At 53.4% G+C, this 16614-nt stretch overlaps 6 protein-coding genes across 6 annotated transcripts; 3 read left to right on the top strand and 3 right to left on the bottom strand.

Annotated features, from left to right (window-relative positions):
- Positions 1-127: 127 nt before the first annotated feature.
- Positions 128-1509, bottom strand: J4E84_010204 (uncharacterized protein; the record flags this gene model as incomplete). Its single annotated transcript, XM_049392760.1, has 4 exons — positions 128-781; positions 832-917; positions 985-1370; positions 1436-1509. The coding sequence occupies 4 exons, from the start codon at positions 1507-1509 to the stop codon at positions 128-130; spliced, it is 1200 nt and encodes a 399-aa protein (XP_049239561.1).
- A 366-nt stretch (positions 1510-1875) lies between these two features.
- On the bottom strand, positions 1876-2604 carry J4E84_010205 (uncharacterized protein; the record flags this gene model as incomplete). Its single annotated transcript, XM_049392761.1, has 1 exon — positions 1876-2604. The coding sequence occupies one exon, from the start codon at positions 2602-2604 to the stop codon at positions 1876-1878; it is 729 nt and encodes a 242-aa protein (XP_049239562.1).
- A 507-nt stretch (positions 2605-3111) lies between these two features.
- On the top strand, positions 3112-4909 carry J4E84_010206 (uncharacterized protein; the record flags this gene model as incomplete). Its single annotated transcript, XM_049392762.1, has 6 exons — positions 3112-3273; positions 3329-3410; positions 3461-3821; positions 3876-4182; positions 4235-4466; positions 4518-4909. 6 exons carry the CDS (start codon positions 3112-3114, stop codon positions 4907-4909), a joined length of 1536 nt encoding a protein of 511 aa, XP_049239563.1.
- Positions 4910-5497: 588 nt separating this feature from the next.
- On the bottom strand, positions 5498-6737 carry J4E84_010207 (uncharacterized protein; the record flags this gene model as incomplete). Its single annotated transcript, XM_049392763.1, has 2 exons — positions 5498-6451; positions 6513-6737. The coding sequence occupies 2 exons, from the start codon at positions 6735-6737 to the stop codon at positions 5498-5500; spliced, it is 1179 nt and encodes a 392-aa protein (XP_049239564.1).
- Positions 6738-7196: 459 nt separating this feature from the next.
- On the top strand, positions 7197-8651 carry J4E84_010208 (uncharacterized protein; the record flags this gene model as incomplete). Its single annotated transcript, XM_049392764.1, has 1 exon — positions 7197-8651. One exon carries the CDS (start codon positions 7197-7199, stop codon positions 8649-8651), a length of 1455 nt encoding a protein of 484 aa, XP_049239565.1.
- A 5443-nt stretch (positions 8652-14094) lies between these two features.
- On the top strand, positions 14095-14541 carry J4E84_010209 (uncharacterized protein; the record flags this gene model as incomplete). The annotated part of the gene is made up of 1 exon (XM_049392765.1): positions 14095-14541. The coding sequence occupies one exon, from the start codon at positions 14095-14097 to the stop codon at positions 14539-14541; it is 447 nt and encodes a 148-aa protein (XP_049239566.1).
- Between the last annotated feature and the right edge of the window lie 2073 nt (positions 14542-16614).

Here is a 16614-nt window from a genome sequence, read left to right on the forward strand (position 1 = left end):
CTTCAGATCTCTGAGGTAGATCTGCATCGATATCGGATCGTACTATGGATATTGGGCGGCCGTGGTATATACCAATTTTTCTAGTAGGTCAGACCTGTGAGCAGGAGGACGAGGTGGTATCGGAGAGTCAAGAATCAACAAACCTTTCCATGCAGTACGCTGTCCACCAAATGCGACGCCTGATTTCTTTGGTTCTCGTATCGAGGACGTTGCGCGAGACCTTTCGGTGCATTCCGTTTTGTATGGCCACCTTGATAGCCATGTTTAGATAGATGTAACTCAGCCCAGATGCATCAATGGGTAAGGAATAAAGGCCGAGAAGCAAAAGTGCCTGGACGCTGAGTAGCGAGCCAGCGTGGATGATTTCCGAAAGAAGCTTTGCTACTTGACGGTAAAAGCCGGATCCAATCTCGAGCTCCCAACTACTCTGAACTTCGGAGTCCGTCGCAACACCCGTACTGTGAGTCTTGTGGCGATCGGGCGATTCTAAATGGACGTATTGGGTTCCGACTGCCAGCACCATCAATACTACACATATTGCAGTAACATCTTTGGAGCGTAGTGAGACGGGGTTGGTGTATATGTTGTCTAGGATGTCGTCAAACCAGCGTCGGTCTACATAGTAGTAGACGCTGGTGGCATGATTGAAGAAGACATTGGTCAAGAAAGTGGCAACCGGACGGGGTGGCACAACAGCAAGAACGTCCGCGATGGAAGTCGAGGCTGGATCCGCCTCGCCGACGCGAATGAAATCTGGTACCCGCATTACGTTTTCCGAAGTCTGACAGAGATGGTGAGTAAACAGCAACAGACTAGGCTAGCAGTACGTACCTGCACATTGGCTTTGGCCATAAGATCGTCGATATTGCGTTTGATGTGCATGGAAAAGTTCCAATGAGAGAACTCGCCTGAGTAATCTGCACAGCGACAAAAGCTCTCGTCAGTGTGCCTGAGCAATCACGAGGGGGTTTACGAAGCACATACGGACTGTCGTGCCATCTACGCGGTCAATGGTACAATCCTCGTCTCCAATATCAGGGCTGTCAGACACTTGGGTATTCGCCGACAGCTCGATAGACTCGGGTACGATCGCGTTCTGGTCGCGTGGTGGAGTGGGCGAAGACAGAGAATCGCACGTGCGTTGTAGAGACACGATATCCAGGGCGAGATTGGGGAAATGGTGTTTGATTATGAATTCCATGCAGCGCATGCGGTCCATCAGCTCATTGGGCGAGGCGGAAAGGCCCGGTCCTCGCTTGTCCACTGCAGCAGGTGCAACATTGTATCTACACGGTCGGCGCAGATGGCGACAGCGTCTACATGGTGTGCCATCCTCACATTTCTCTTTGAGACGGCGACACTCATCACACCTATGCGATGCTTGTCAGCCAAGACTCTACCTCGCGTCCTTCGGCGAGACAGTGGTGGGTCTTACGCGCGAACTGCTCGTTGTCGCTCTTCTGCCGCTAGATGACGCTTCTTGGTGGGTCTTGGAGGCTCGACGTCCATAGCTTGAGATGAACAAACAAGACTTGGTATGAGCTGAAGGAATTAGGTTGGGTTTTGAGTATGCGTAGTGAGTTCACAGCTGTCAACGACGCCCCCTCACTGAAGCGCGAGCGATAAGACAGCTGAATGACGCGCAATGCAGCGACGTTGAAGCCGTCCAGCCTCCTGCAGGAACGCTCCGCACAAAGCTTGTCCGTTATCGGTTAGTAGTAAGCCCGGCTTATCACAGACGGCGATACCCGCCCTTCACAAAAGATAATGGCGAACCTCGGGCAAATTGCTGGAAGCGGGGAAAGAGCTGGTGGAAATGAACATCCTTTACTAATGTCATTACGGGCTGGAATAGACGCAGTAGTAGTACTAATGTCATTGAGACTTCTCTACAATCTGCTGCGCCATCTCCATGAGACTTCCAGCCACCACCTCTAATTTCACATCACTAAAAACGTCGAGACAAGCTTCCTTCTCGTACACCGAGCTCCATGCTCCGCGAAAACCGACTTTGGTGGCCGCTGCGACATCCCACATGTGCGCGGCAGCGAACCATTTCACATCGTTTCCTCCAAATCGATTCCACACAGACTCATAGGCGCGGAGAGCGGGTTTAGCCACGCCTAAGTTGTCGCAACTGACAAAATTCTCCAGCGGCATGTCTACACCGGCGCGCTCGAAATAGCCTCTGACTCGTTGCACATCCCCGGTGGTGAAGCACCAGACGGTGAAGCCGTTGTCGCGCAGCAACTGGAACGTCTCCTGACAGCCAGGTCGCAGCTGTAAAGCGGAATAGCCTTCGATGCACTGTTCCCGCTCCTCTTCAGTGGCTACAGCCCGAGGATCGGCGATGCCACAAAGACTAAGGGTACGGTAGAATAGTCCTCGGAGAATGTCCTTATAAGGCTTGTAGCTTTCGGAGATGGACAAGAAGGTGAATTCCAGCTCAGCAGCTGTCTGCCAGGTGTACCCGAAGTGTTGCGCGGTGATGTGGTGATGGCGAAGTTTTGCACCCAGGACTGAGTCTATGCGTTCGTAGTAGGCGTCGAACGATACGCAGGTGCCGACGACGTCGAACACGACATGCTTGGGAGGCTGTGTCATTTTGATTGTTGGTGTGGTGTGTGATGATCAAAATCAAGGAGCTCGACAGCAGTTGACGCAAGATGTGGCGTCGCCCAGTACTCTCATGTTTTGCAATCGTGAGTACCTAGGTAACGTGCCAGTGGATGATAGAAGGCCGGCCCGGTCGAGGTGACTGCCGCAGCGCTCGGACCAGCCCCCTGGTAACCAACCGGGGTGGTTATCGATCGCGACCGGATCACGACCGGTTCGCTTACCCGGTTCTGCCACTGACACACAGGTACCTAGGTACGATAACGATGAGCAGTAGTTTGAGCAAGTTCCGGACCGGTATCATCGTCTCTCAAGCTCGAACTTTCTAGATCGAAGTTGTAAGCTCGATGGCCGGGCTAATTACGGTACCCGGTCGATTTGCGAAATAGCGGTGATGGAGCACAGGTATGAAAGCGTGTACTATGTGGCTTGCCTTGCGAAACATGCTCTCTGTCCAGCTGTAGAAAGTAGTCAGTCGTTCTCAATCTCTCAGCAATGGTTTTACCAACTGCCAACCCCACCAAATCCTATTGGATCGAGGCTGCAAAATCGCCGTTGCGCGACTTCCGCTCCAGCGAGGCGTTACCAGAGGAAACCGATGTGGCAATAATCGGCGGTGGTTATGCCGGCGCCTCGACAGCTTACTGGATCAACAAAGTTCGTGACCGCACCACAATGAGATGTCCGCTCATTAAGTCTGACGAGTAATTAGTACACAGAAAATGCTTCCAGGCAGCCTCATGTGACTCTTCTAGAAGCTCGTGACATTTGCGGAGGTGCCACCGGACGCAATGGTAATAACACTTGCATCTTGCCCCTTGGAGAGATATCTAATATCGAACAGGAGGACAATTGAGACCGCATGCCTATTCCCGCTACGCGAAATGGTCGAAACGATTTGGCCCCCAGGGTGCCATGGAGCTCATCGAACATGAGATGGCTCATTTGCCGGCATTTAAGAATCTGACCGAGGAAGAAGACATCGCGGAAGAGGTCTGTCTCAAGTTCGGAGAAACGTTCGATGCTGCCATGACCGATGAAGCCTGGACGAGGCTCAAGGGCGCACTTGACGCCATGCGGAGGGATCATGGCGACGATCATGAGATCGTCAAAGTATGCAGAGTGATCGAGGACGCACACGCCGCAGAGGAGTTTACGCAGATGAAGGGTGCTCTGGCTGCAGTGGTGCATCCTGCAGGGCAAATGTCGGTTCTTCTCGATTGTACTACTCCCACACAAACCTACTAATATCGTCTCAGATGGCCATACAAATTGGTGCACGCGCTTCTGCGCATCGTTCTACAGAAAGGCAATCTCAATCTGCAAGCTCATACTCCAGTCACGGATGTCTCAGCGCGAGACGCCGACGGCTGGATCACAGTTAAGACTGAGCGCGGAACCATTCGTGCCAAAACAGTCGTCCACACGACAAACAGATGGGCTTCTCATCTTCTTCCTGAGTTCAACAATCTTATATTGCCCGACAGAGGGGCTATTGCCGCGATTAAAGCGCCCCCGGGATTCATAAAGCATACTGGTGCCCAGCATTGGGACTCAATGGTCAACGTAAGGCTTACATATGCTCCCTTCACCATTGATGGCCCGCTGACGACGACAGAATTATCATCTCCAGCTCCCTCCACCCTACAACACCATCATCATTGGAGGAGCAAGGCAACTTCTTGTCCACAAGCCAGGAGATTGCTTTCCCAACGATAAAGAGGATCAGCAGATTGCCGGAGCAGCTGCATTCTACGAATCTTGGGGTGCCTCAGACGTCGCAGGCTCGCCGGAGGCAGTTCCCGCAGGACTCAGCAAGGAAGTCAACGAAGGCGGCTGCTGGACTGGAAGTAAGATATGTCATACCAGTGAACTTGAAGTACATTCGGCTGACTAAATAGTGCAAACCGAATCTGCAGACGCGTTCCCGTTTGTTGGTACGGTGCCACAGCGGCCGGGCCACTTCATTGCGGCCGGATTCGCCGGACACGGTATGCCTCGTGTTTTGGGTTCAGCTGCTCATGTCACGCCTCTTGTTCTGGAGTCGCTTGGTGTCGAGTACAGTCAGCCCCTCATTGCCGCTTCATTTCCTCCATTGCCTCAACCGTTCCGCACCACCGCCGAACGCATTGAGAGACTCCAGGATACGAACCTCAATGCGCTCGCTGAGGACTACAAGCAGAGATGTGAGGAGAGTGCGCAGAAGCCATTTTGCAACACTGCGAGGGTTATGGCTGTGCTCGGAGTTCCTCCTTCATGGGATGATGGCCAGCAGGTCATGGCCCAGCTATGATGTAAATGTTTGTAGCTTAGAATAAAGATCCGCGTATTGTACAACCTACTACATGTGCTAGCATATACTATCCTCTACGCTCGCTCATCGTATACAGTGACTTGTCAATGTCTTAGTGCGGTGTTGCCATAATCCACGCGAGGTAGTGCACAATCATGCATTGCTTAATTTCAGCCAAGATTATATAGACTAAACTTTGTCAAATTTGCACATACGACCATAGGATCTTGAACTCAGCGCTTCCCGTTCGCTCAGCGGTACTTAAGCAAGATACCGGCCTATTAGTAGCTTCGTGGGTGACCAGAAGCGAATCCAGGCTGTTGTATGTATTTTGCTCTTTTTGCTCGTCTTTTTTGCTGGTTCGAATCAACGGCGTTGCTCAACTCCTCCAGACCTGTTGTGAACTCTGATGCGTTGGTACAGCTTTTTGACTTGGTGAACACTAATAACTTCGAAAAGACATTGCTATGGCAGTCATGTGTCACAGGTATTTGACCAAAGGCGCATGAGATATTCGCTGATGGGTCACTTCCTCACTCTCGCTAAGAGTCCTTCTGTCATCTTTTATGCCCATGGAGAACCCAACTCTTATATACCCAGATAGTACTTTCCCCGTTCGTATGCATAGAAACTGACGGCCGCCATGGGAACAACCTTGACATAGCCAATCGTCAATCCCACAAAGAACCCTTTATAACCCCTCTCCATGTATATCCTCCTCGTAACCTCCGGTATACTAAGCCTGTGTCCATCGCCCACCACACCACCAACCTGCATGCGTCGCCGTATTACTTCCAGAGGATACGACACGGTTTGTGAAAAGAAGCCCGCGATACCGCCGCTCGTCAACTCAGCCCAGTACCGCAGTTGTGCGGGTTTGTGACTCGTCGTGCTCGATTCCTCGCGCGAGGTGTTCGGCAATGTGGTATACGGTGCGAGGACGGGTATGCGCAAGAGATCGGACATGGAGTCGTGGGCGAGGAAGGAAGCGCCTGCGTAGGGTATCATGCCGAGGAGCGTAGGCGTGAAGCCGCGGAAGAAGTTGGAGAGGCCAGAGCGCGGGGTGACCTTTTCGACGACGTGTGTCGCGGTTGCGGTGATGGGATTCTTCGGTTGCGATACACGTGGTGCTTGCTCGGCGTAGATCTTGCGCACGATAGTTGCGAGACTGCTACGGCCTTGCTCGCTGGTTTCGAAGGCAAGGCGCACCCGAATGACTTCTAGTGGATATGTGAGGAAGACGCTCATCATGCCTGCTAGACTACCCGAGAGGAAGCGTCGCGTAGGTGTTTCCTGCGCCTGGTTCTTTATTATGCGGCCGCGTATTTGCTCGTACGCGAGGAATTTGATGCCCGCGTAGGGGAAAATGCGGAGGAGGGTTGCCGAGTGGCCCTTGAAGAGCCCTCGTACACCGGTGCTGACGTAGATGTCGCGGATGGCGGTTGGGAAGCCGCTCCAGGAGCCGGCGTATTTGGCGAATTGGGGGTTGCGGGTTTGGAAGAGGATCTTGACGCGGTCGAGAGGGCCTACTACTGTTTTTGCCTATACAATGTTATTATCAGATCCGACCAATCTCTCTTCGTAGAGATGATTCTTGACATACAGCACATCCTGCGAATCCTCCTGCCAGCCCACTCTTGATCAGATATTCCATGCTATTCCTGTCCATCTTCTGCCTCTTCGGCTCCATATTTGCGCCTCCCTCCTTCTTTGCCGACATGGCGGCGTCATGGTCGGGTATTGTAGTGCCTGCGCTGGTCGTTTGCGCCGCAGTCGTGGTCATGATATTCGATTTGCTTCCGTCATAGCGGAGGAGATCCGTGGACATTCCAGAACAGACGTGCGTGGGGTTACCGCGACATGAATATCGTGTGTTTGTGTGTTTGCGCTTCCTTCCGTGTCGTCGTTTCGCGTGGCTATGACAGGACGCGTGTGCTGGGGGCGGGGCGTGGTCGCGTGTGTGTGGATTAGAAAGCAACGCCGTTGTGTGGTTTGGTGTTTGAGATGCCGCGATGACGTTTACCGAGGCTGATCTGCTGCTTTCGGCCGGTACTTCGCCCACACCATTCATCCGACGCTACCCTTCGGAAATGGTTTCCATGCAACACCACGACAACATCACGAGATCTCACATCAGATATACTACGCGAAATATGTTTATGATAGCACGCGATGATTATTTGGCGTGTTGTTGTTGAGATTGCAAACGGGGAGCGGCTATGACGTAAGACTATAGAATTGGTAGGAACTTTCCATTGCTTCTCTCTCTCTTCGATTATCTTTCATCATGGCTTCGTCAAATCCAATTGTCTACCAGAATGCGGAGGTGGACGTCATATTGATCGACATACCGACGTCAATCGCAGCAGCACAAGGCGACCGCGAGGGAGTGCTACTCTCTACTACGCCTTTGGAAGCGCCCATCGAACCGAAGGAGGACTACCGACCCAAAGCGAAGAAACCTAGAGCGAACGAGAATCAAGCACCAAGCGCGGTGAACACGCAGCATGTCGAACACCGTAGCCCGTCGCATGCTACAGTGGCAGAAGCCTCCCAACACGACTTTCAATCTCTGCATCTTGATGACCTGCGGTACAAGGTTCTCGCTGAACATGCACTCCGCCAAACCCGCGCACAAGTCACAGGGTCATGGTGCACACAACGCAAGTTGATGACCCAGAAACCAGCCTGCGGGGAAGATGGAGCCGCCATGGATGTGGATCAAATTTCCGAAAAAGAGCTCGAGTCTCGGATGAAGGAGTGGGCTTCATGGACCGAGAGCAAGGAAGACGATGCCGCATTCAATCTGCAGCAGATGATGGCTTCTCTCGGCGCGACTTCCGAGGTCGCAGAACCGGCCACTGTGGCACCAAAGTGGATGATGTCGTACTGTCCTGCACGTGAGACTGCGAGTAGTACACAGGTCGCTGAAACGGTCTCGCCAGATGTACAAACCGAACCATGGACGGGCGCCTTCCACAACCCCAACCACCACTCCCTGTCGCTATCCATCGCCGAGAACACGTCGCAACCTGCTCAGCTGGGTCCGGAGTATCGTTTCACAATACCACCTCGATCCACATTCTTCTTTAGCGATTCCACAGCGTCGGATGCTTTCCGTAACTCATTCCGTGAGCTTACAGACGAGTTTACCCTTCCACGACACTTCGACCTGGTACTGCTGGACCCACCCTGGCCCAATCGTTCAGCCAAGCGGAAGGGCGCATATGAACAAGTTGGCGGCATGCCGTACCTCAAGAAGATGCTGTTGAGCATGGATATCGACAGTTATCTGGAACACAATGCGCTGGTCGGCGTCTGGATCACGAACAAGGCAGCGCTGAGAGAGCATGTGCTCGGGCCCGGCGGACTCTTTGAAACATGGAACGTGGGCTTGATCGAAGAGTGGATATGGATCAAGACAACAACCAAAGGCGAGCCCATGTTCGACATTGATAGCGCCATGCGCAAGCCCTATGAGATTCTCCTGCTAGGTCGCGCAGCACCGAACTCGTGGACGACAATGACACACGCGCCAACAGTCAAGAGGAGAGTCATTGCTGCTGTGCCAGATATCCACTCACGCAAACCGTGCTTGAAGCAGTTACTCGAACCCTTCCTGCCGGATCCGACTGATTACAGCGCGCTTGAGGTCTTCTCTCGGTACCTTGTCAGTGGATGGACGTCTTGGGGTAACGAGGTACTGAAATACAACTGGGATAGTTACTGGGCCCCGGCCTGAAGCACCGTGGCCTCTACGAAGTAGGGTTTCATACTGCTTGCACATGGCATCTGTGGTGGCAAACAGTCATCGAGGGGTATGCGTGGGAACCCTTAGCTAGCTGGCCCGGACGACTGTGGTCCGCGGGAGTGTACGTTGTGCTAGAGCTCTGACCTTGTGGTTTCTGAAGAGAGCATATCATTCATGCACTCAGTCAAAAGATGGGACAGTAATTGTAGTATAGTGTAATAAGAATGGAAACACAGATCATCCGGGGAGCTACTCACCCGTGAATGTAGATCTGCATCACAGCGATATCCGATTATCCGCCTTTCATATCTACAGCCAGTTGAACACACATCTCAACACACACTCAAACACAGCCATATCCACAGATCAACAGGTATACTCGAAGCAGTAACTGCCGAGAGCCTTTCATTCCTTTTGCGTCTCCACCATGACGCCATATCCCCACCAGCTTCTTCATACAGAAAACCGCATCTCAAGAAACCGGCTAAGAAGAGATCAGGGTCTTGACAAAACCCACTCTATCTCCACCGTATACTGGAGAAATAGATGGAGCAAGAGGCAAAAGTGTGTGGACCGTGGAGTCGCATACCCACAGCTCCACCCCACCACCACAACCCCAAATGCAACCCCACGTCCCCGAGATAATGACCCCAACTTGCTCGGAAAGCGGAGTACTCTCGCTCTCGTCAACTGAAACAACTCCTAACAGTGCATATGCCGAAGCAACACCAATAACCGCGGCACGCACAAACAGTCTCGAACGTGAGGCGAATTCACATGTCAAGCTCGGTGTGGCGTGGGGAAACTGCAAGCGCCCTCCGCCCTCGTGATGTGATGGTCCCGCGTGAGGTCCATTGGGGCAAACACTAAAACAAGTGACATATGCACGACATCCAGACTAACTGGCATCACGCCTTATCGAGTAGGCGAATGAGCGGAGGGGTGCTGCCGCGCTGTGAACTCTGTGCCGTGAGGAAGGAGAGTTAGGTAGTGCTGGGTGAAGCGCCTTTGTCGCTGTCTTTCACAGTGCATGGCGGGAGAGGGCTGCGAGGCAGAGATGGACGGCTCGGCGGATTTCATGTCTATCAGGTCAAGCAGGCTACAAACTTGCTTCAAGCTGGAGGGCGTCGCCGATGAAGCACATGGAAGAGCGAAGGGCCAGGGCGACTTGTAGGGCTCACCCCTCTAATAGCCCTGCTTTCCCGCAAGTATGTTGTTCATCTGACAGATGCATACCGACTCCGACTGCGGAAGTCGAAAGATCGGCATACTTGCATTCAGGTGTCGCACTGCATGAAGCACAAGATGGAGGTGAGCGGTGTTGGGACGCGGTATCTAGGCGGTGAGTCACCGCTTTGAGGGTTTCCTTTGTCTACAGGCTTGATCTGGTGTTGTTGGATTTGTTGCGGTGGGCTAGAAGGACGCTGTGTAAGCCTTGTGGTGTGCGAGTTGCTGGGGTTGTAAGGCTGAGTGGTGGATTGCCTGGCATGCTGAGTGGTGACTGTGCGTTTGTAAGAGAGCCTTGGAGAGGTTTCGCAGAAGATTACCCCTCCATCGTGGGATCTGCATTTGTGTAACGAACGCCTAACGCATGTCGCAAACGTTATCAAGAATGGCGAAATAGATGTTGGTGCTCTCAACTGTCGCACCAAGAGTTCGACGATATGGTCGTCGTTATCGCACACAGTCGCAGCTGCCAGATCGATGTAGGTGCGTGCCCTACTGCGGCGCCAACGCGAGAAGTCACTCCCACAGATCCCGCTGCGACGGGATGTTTCTGAGTACGTATCAGTATTCCGCCTTCCACGGGTCGACAATCCGACAAGTGATCTCGCACCATTCTAGCATGTGCATCCCCGCGTCCACACTCCATGCTGCAGGTAATTCTCCGCGCAACATCAGCCACCGGAATTTCTCCCCTCATCTCTAAACGGAAGAATTCCAACCGAAAGCGACTAAACACTGTGTACTCTACACAACCACGGATGATCTCTGTTAGAAGCCACCTTACCTGCCTGTCGAGTACCTAGTGACATGCAGCCTCGATGCAGGGCGATGGCTGATCGCAACGGCGGTCTAGGCTGCGAGATTCCTATGGTACATTCAATTCCTGCCAAACAGCCTACTGCCGGCTGCGCTTCCCAAAGAGGAAAGTGCAAGGAGTCTGGTAGTATTTGCAAGATGGCTCTGGATTGCTGGTCTTGCGCGTTCGATAGCGAAGTAATAGTGCGAGGCCTGAAGTCTGTGTTTTCTTCGCTTGAACCGTTCGTACCGCTCAAACCGCGGCCGTATTGATTTCTTCACCATGGATCCACTCACCGCCACTGCACGGTATTGTTGCATGAGCTGAAGCGACAACACCTGCTCCACAGCCACAGCACCCGGCCGGTTTTCGCCAGCACCCATGAATCGTGGGTTTGCAGTCTCACGAAAACATGTCGGAGTTACTTGTTTTGTTACTCCACTTCGGAGCGCTGAAATTTTTACCCAGTTGAGTCGTCTTATCGTTCGGATCCACATCGGACCTTCCATGTAAGGGAATGACGGGCTTCTAGTCGAAGGCTGTAGCCGCACCATAAGCACGATGATGCTACCGGCCCACTCACGTGCAGTTTCACCGAGATGGAATTTGTTGACTTCGTACTGGCATGTGGATATCGCAGCAGAGACTTTTGGCGATGGATTCACGTTTGCAGGACTGCAGGAAATAATAACGCCGTGGCCGACGTAGTGCGGCTCTGCTGCCCGACGACGTCATTTTTGAAGTTTGGTGATGGCATCGCGACTTGATGAAGGCAAGTGATACGGGGTTGGTATGGGGTCGAGGATGGGGTCAGCGGCACAGTTGCTTTGTCGGCCTTGGTTGTGGGACAAACGTCGTCATGAACAGGTGCTGTTTCATGGGTCGGCAGACCCTGCGTCGTGCTCGAGGTTTTGCAAACAGCCAGGTGGTGCCTTGCATGCGCACTTGCAAACAGGGGAACCCTCCTGGACGGTTAGTTGAAGTTTATTGACAACCTTCCGAGCTTGGTCGCCCGCCCGCATTCTGTGCAGCAATAGCTGGCGGGCTAGGGGTAGCGGGAACGTGGTCTGGACAGCTGGCCGACCTTCTGACCGAGTCGCCAAAGTGACCAAACTGTCAGCACGGCGAGAAAGTGACTGTGGTGTGAGGGTGAAATGGAACCTCGGCATAGGCAATATGGGTGTTGCTCGACGCGAGGAGGCGTGCACGAGCCCTTTTGAACGGCGGCGCATGGAAGAATGGAAGAACCTTCCACACTAGGCGGACGGACTCTCACGATCCCCAGTTTCCTGAGCGAGCACAGACGCTTTTCTTCACCCGACCCCAGATTACCGGCAGAGTGTGCAGGCTGAACGGGTCGCGAAAACGTGGAGATGAAGCAGGGTGCTATATTGCTGTATCCAGCCGAACGCAGACCTAAACAATGTAACCGACAGGGCTGATCTTTGTGCTCCGTTTCCTTTATGGTGTTTGCAAATTCATAGGCACAAAGGGCTTATTTGGGGATACCGTTGCAGTAACGATGCGAACGGGAGGGTGTGCTCACTGCATGCGACGGACATTACAGATCTCTTCTCAGCCTCCCGCACACTGCAGGTCAGCCGTAAGCGTTGGAGTTTCCTCGCATTATCATGATCCAAATGCGTGCATTCAGGTCGCACAAAGTTACTGGACTTTGTTCGGGCGCAAGACGGATCCGCAGCGGCTGCAAGTATGACTCCTGCGAGGCGTCTCACGGCGCGATAATGGCGGTTGTGAAAGTGTACATTGTATGCCGGGCCGGCATGTACCTCGCTACATTAATTGGTGGCAATGCTACTTTGCTCCGCGCGTCGCAGAGTAACTGCCGGCTATGGAACGCTACTGGTGGTGAAGCTGTGAAGGGGACCCGCAGGCTAGAAATTGTCTCGGAGGTCTCGAGTGGGGAGGACCCTGAGATCGGCGCGATGCATGTGATGGCGACTAATGCACCCCATGAGCTTGACCGGGTAAACCTCGATGCGAAGGGAAGGACATGTTCCGCGGGTTCATACTTCCTTTCTTTACAATTTGGGAAGCTTTGTGGAGTGGTTTCGTTTCGAAACGGCGAGGATCTGCTTGTGTGTGGCCGGCGCAGGGACGGGGGCAAACCAGGTGGCCACTTGCGACACCTGAATCAAGGCGTCAAACAGCCAGATGACTGTTTGGGCAGCGTGCGCAAAAAACAATCGATGTAATTCATTTCACAAGACGCACAGAGAAGCGGACAGCAACCCGGGGCAGGCGTTTGGGTTTCCTTTTGCGGATGTCAGAAGCCGCCGGATGAAAGCGTGGGGAGGGCAGCTAGGGTCTCCCTATGCCATCCCCGAGATGATCCTCTGACACTAAGCTTACTGCCTCTGGGCATGCGATGAATCTTATCCTCGCGGAGACGGGCGTGGCGCGAATTGAGTCGTGGGGTGTGTAACCGCTGTCACTGTCACATCCCTTGTTCAGGTCTTTTTCTGGATGGCGCGGTCGATGATTAAACAAGCCAGGTTTCTAGAGTATTGTCTAGGTGACGAGGCAGGTTTGGAGTTTAGCAGGCAGCAGACTCTGTCTGCTGGACGAGTCATCGTTGCATCTTGCATGTGCGCACGTCGATAGGGCCAGCGATACAAGCGCAGACAAGCGATAGCCAGGCGATAGGGCGAAGGATGGGCTGCCATGTCACGGTCTTCATGCCCCGACAGCCGGGATGGAATCACAGGCGCAGCGGAGCATACGGGGCTGACGGCTGCGGTAGCCAGAAATGGCAGCCTTTGTGAAGGGGCGGTCTGAGCTGCGTGGAAGCTCCGCCAACCACAGTGCACCCCCTCCAAAGAGCGGTCGCTCACCGACACATAACAAAAGGCAAATCATAAAGCGCCAAATAAAAGCGTTTCATGCGGACCGGAGCGAGGCGTGGAGAGTTGATTGTTTACGGCGGAGGATATATGGAACCCTCCCCACGGCCAGGCCTTCATATGATCTTCATTCGAGACACACACACGCACACACGACCATTGCTTCTGCCTGACTCGAACGCCTGACCAGCGCAACCCCGTGGCTTTTATTTAATCGAGCCCCCCGAACGCCCACCCACCGTCGCATCGCTAGATCCAAGATCGCAAATCTCCCACATCGCTTTCCGAGACGCAGCCCGACGCTACCGGAGTAGCACCCGCAACCCTGTTTTTCCACCTGCCCCCAAACCCACATCGGCGTCATACATCATCAACCGCCCCTGCACCTCGGTCCAGTTGCCGCGACACTAGACTGACGAAAAAACCACGAAAACACACTGCAATCTCGTAGTGCCGAAAGTGCCCGCAAGTGTGTATATACAATAGCGACCCACCCCGTACGCTATACACATACCAATACTCACCCTCACCACCAACCCTCACCATCATGCACTTCGAATCCTCTCCAGGCTCCTCACCATCCTCCTCGCCATCCAAGTCGATGCCCATCAGCATCTCGCCCAGGAACATGGCTTCACCAACATCGTCGCTGTACAGCAACTACTCTACCAGCTCTTCATCATCCCGCGGCTCAACATGTGCTTACCCATCATGGCCTACGGGCCCATCGCTGGATCACCGCAGCGCACCTTCATCCTACATCAGCGACGCAGACCTCTTTGGCGAGGACTTTGACGACGACTTTGCCTGCCCGTTCCTCGACAAGGCGCCCGCTCCACCGCGCCAGTACCCCATGGCGACAGCACTCCCCGTCTTGCCACCACTGTACGCGCCCAAGAAGCCCAAGAGCGAGCGCCGCCGCAGCAGTGGCAAGCAGCGTCGCACTTCCAAGCCCATGACTCCCATCTCCGAGTCACCAGAGCAGGTTGAATGAGCCAGCATCGCCCGATAGCATTCGTGTTATTGTAAGTCTAAATCGCATGCATCGAATCGCGTCGCAGGACTAACGGCGTTATCAGAACTTATCTTGACAACATCGACGTCACCATTGTAGGCGCGCGCGTTGGCTCCCGTCAGCAGCGCGCTGGCATGGCTGAGTGAGTCACATGAGCTCGCAGTCAGTCAGTTGCCACAGTCAGCCTCACTCAGCATCCCTCACCGGGACCTGAGTTTGCCGCGTGTCGCGCCTCAGCCATCTGACATGGCATGTGTTCTCGCATCTTACTTCAAACACCGCGACATGTTACAGGAGCTGGTGGATGCAACCTTCCCCTCTCCCACATGTCAGCCCCAGTCACACTGTTGCTTGCCAACGGTGTGAACGTGGACGCCCTCACCGTCGCTGTCCACCACACACGACAGACGGCCCTGGGGTCGTGCACTCATCACTTGCATTGTCCAGAGTCGTTTGTGTGCGCAAACGTCTGGACCGCGTTCTTGCGCCGATCCTGGCGATCGTGCAGAAAGAGGAGGAACTCCAAACACCTTGGAGAGCGACAGAAGATTCGCATTGGAGGAGCGATATTGTGACGGATCTTCACATTTGCAGGTTCTGCGGCGTTTTCTGCCAGACCTGGCCTTTCTTTCTCTCGATACCCCCCGCTTCCGCAAATCGGAATGCGAAATATGTATGCGCGCTTGTGTGCGCAAAAGGAGCGAGGCTTATTGTGGCTGATAAGCTCTCTCGCCTGTTTTTCCCTTATTGATACCCCCACCATCCAGCCATCGTTTAGATAGATACCCCATTTGAATTTTACTGCTCGTCTTACCTTGACAACAAGAAACATATCCTTGCCCTGTTCACATAGATTGCGCTTTTCGTGATGCCCGCCCTGAAATAGAATAGCGATGTGATGGGGATGTGATGGGCTTCGTTAGCTGAATTTCGGTGTGTGATTGTTGAGATGTGTGGCGCTCCAAGAGCGGGCTTCGGTAGTTCTACCATGTTTCTTCTGCATGATGCAGCGAACCCGAAGCCGTGGTGGAATATCGCTTTCCCTCTCCTATGTGTGCTCGAGTCGCGAACGAAAAAGCAAATTGCTGAACGACCAGTTGGGCGCTGTGCAAGCAACGTCACTTTGCAGAGTCTCGCATGCTAAGTGTAATATTGTCGCTGGGAGGCCCTACTGTCCCAATTCGGCAATCCCTTACTATGCGCTCCCTTGAGTAATGCCTGAGAATCCTTCCCTTCCTCATCGTCAATATTTCCCATATATCGCGAAGATGTCCTAAATTAAGCTTTGCTTCAAATCTCGCGGGATCCATCGGTACTGGACGAACATTCTTCTCTTGCACGGATCCGCATATCGGTCATGCTGTATCACCATACAGTCTGGCTGGACCTGCAGTGCTGATAAGCTGCATGCTTGCCTCACCTAAATTAGTCCGCACGCAAGCTGTCCAGGAACGACACGCGATTTGTGCGAGACATCTCTCTAATTTTGCGTCTCCCGCTGTTGTCTTGCGAATGCCGTGGGGCAGAGTACACAGTACATTCAAAAAGAGGGGCGAAATGCGTGTGGCTGGTAGACGGTGTAGAGAAGTCCGGGATGAAGATCCTTAGTCGGGCGCTTCGCTTGCAGCAAGCCTTGAAGCGGAAAGGAGTGTGAATAATTCATCACGGAACTAAGGCAATGTGTGCCCAACTTCATGACACCCACCCCCGTTTCTGCGATACCGTTGGGTATAGCTCGAACGGTGTAAGACGCTGTTGAGAGCTAATGACACGGCCTGAAGCAGCTTTGCTAAATTGTTTCTTCATGCCGAGAGGAAACACGAGGGTTTTGTAGCCACTATGAACTGGCATGCATATATCACGACCGGGGAACGACGCTCGCATGCCAGATCGGCGGAGCTTTGACTTGGTTGAAGCTGACGGGGCGGGAGTAGATCGATTGTGCTTGGTTAGCGACGTGTGCTTCTGTGTCTCCTGCCTCTGCAGCGGCACGTTATGCTTTGTGCTTGGTTCAACGACAGAGGGTGGTGGTTCCTGGGCCGTATATGTAGG

Source organism: Alternaria hordeiaustralica (genome assembly GCF_023758085.1).
Source record: "Alternaria hordeiaustralica strain BMP 2776 chromosome Unknown scaffold_37, whole genome shotgun sequence".
NCBI lineage: Eukaryota > Fungi > Ascomycota > Dothideomycetes > Pleosporales > Pleosporaceae > Alternaria > Alternaria hordeiaustralica.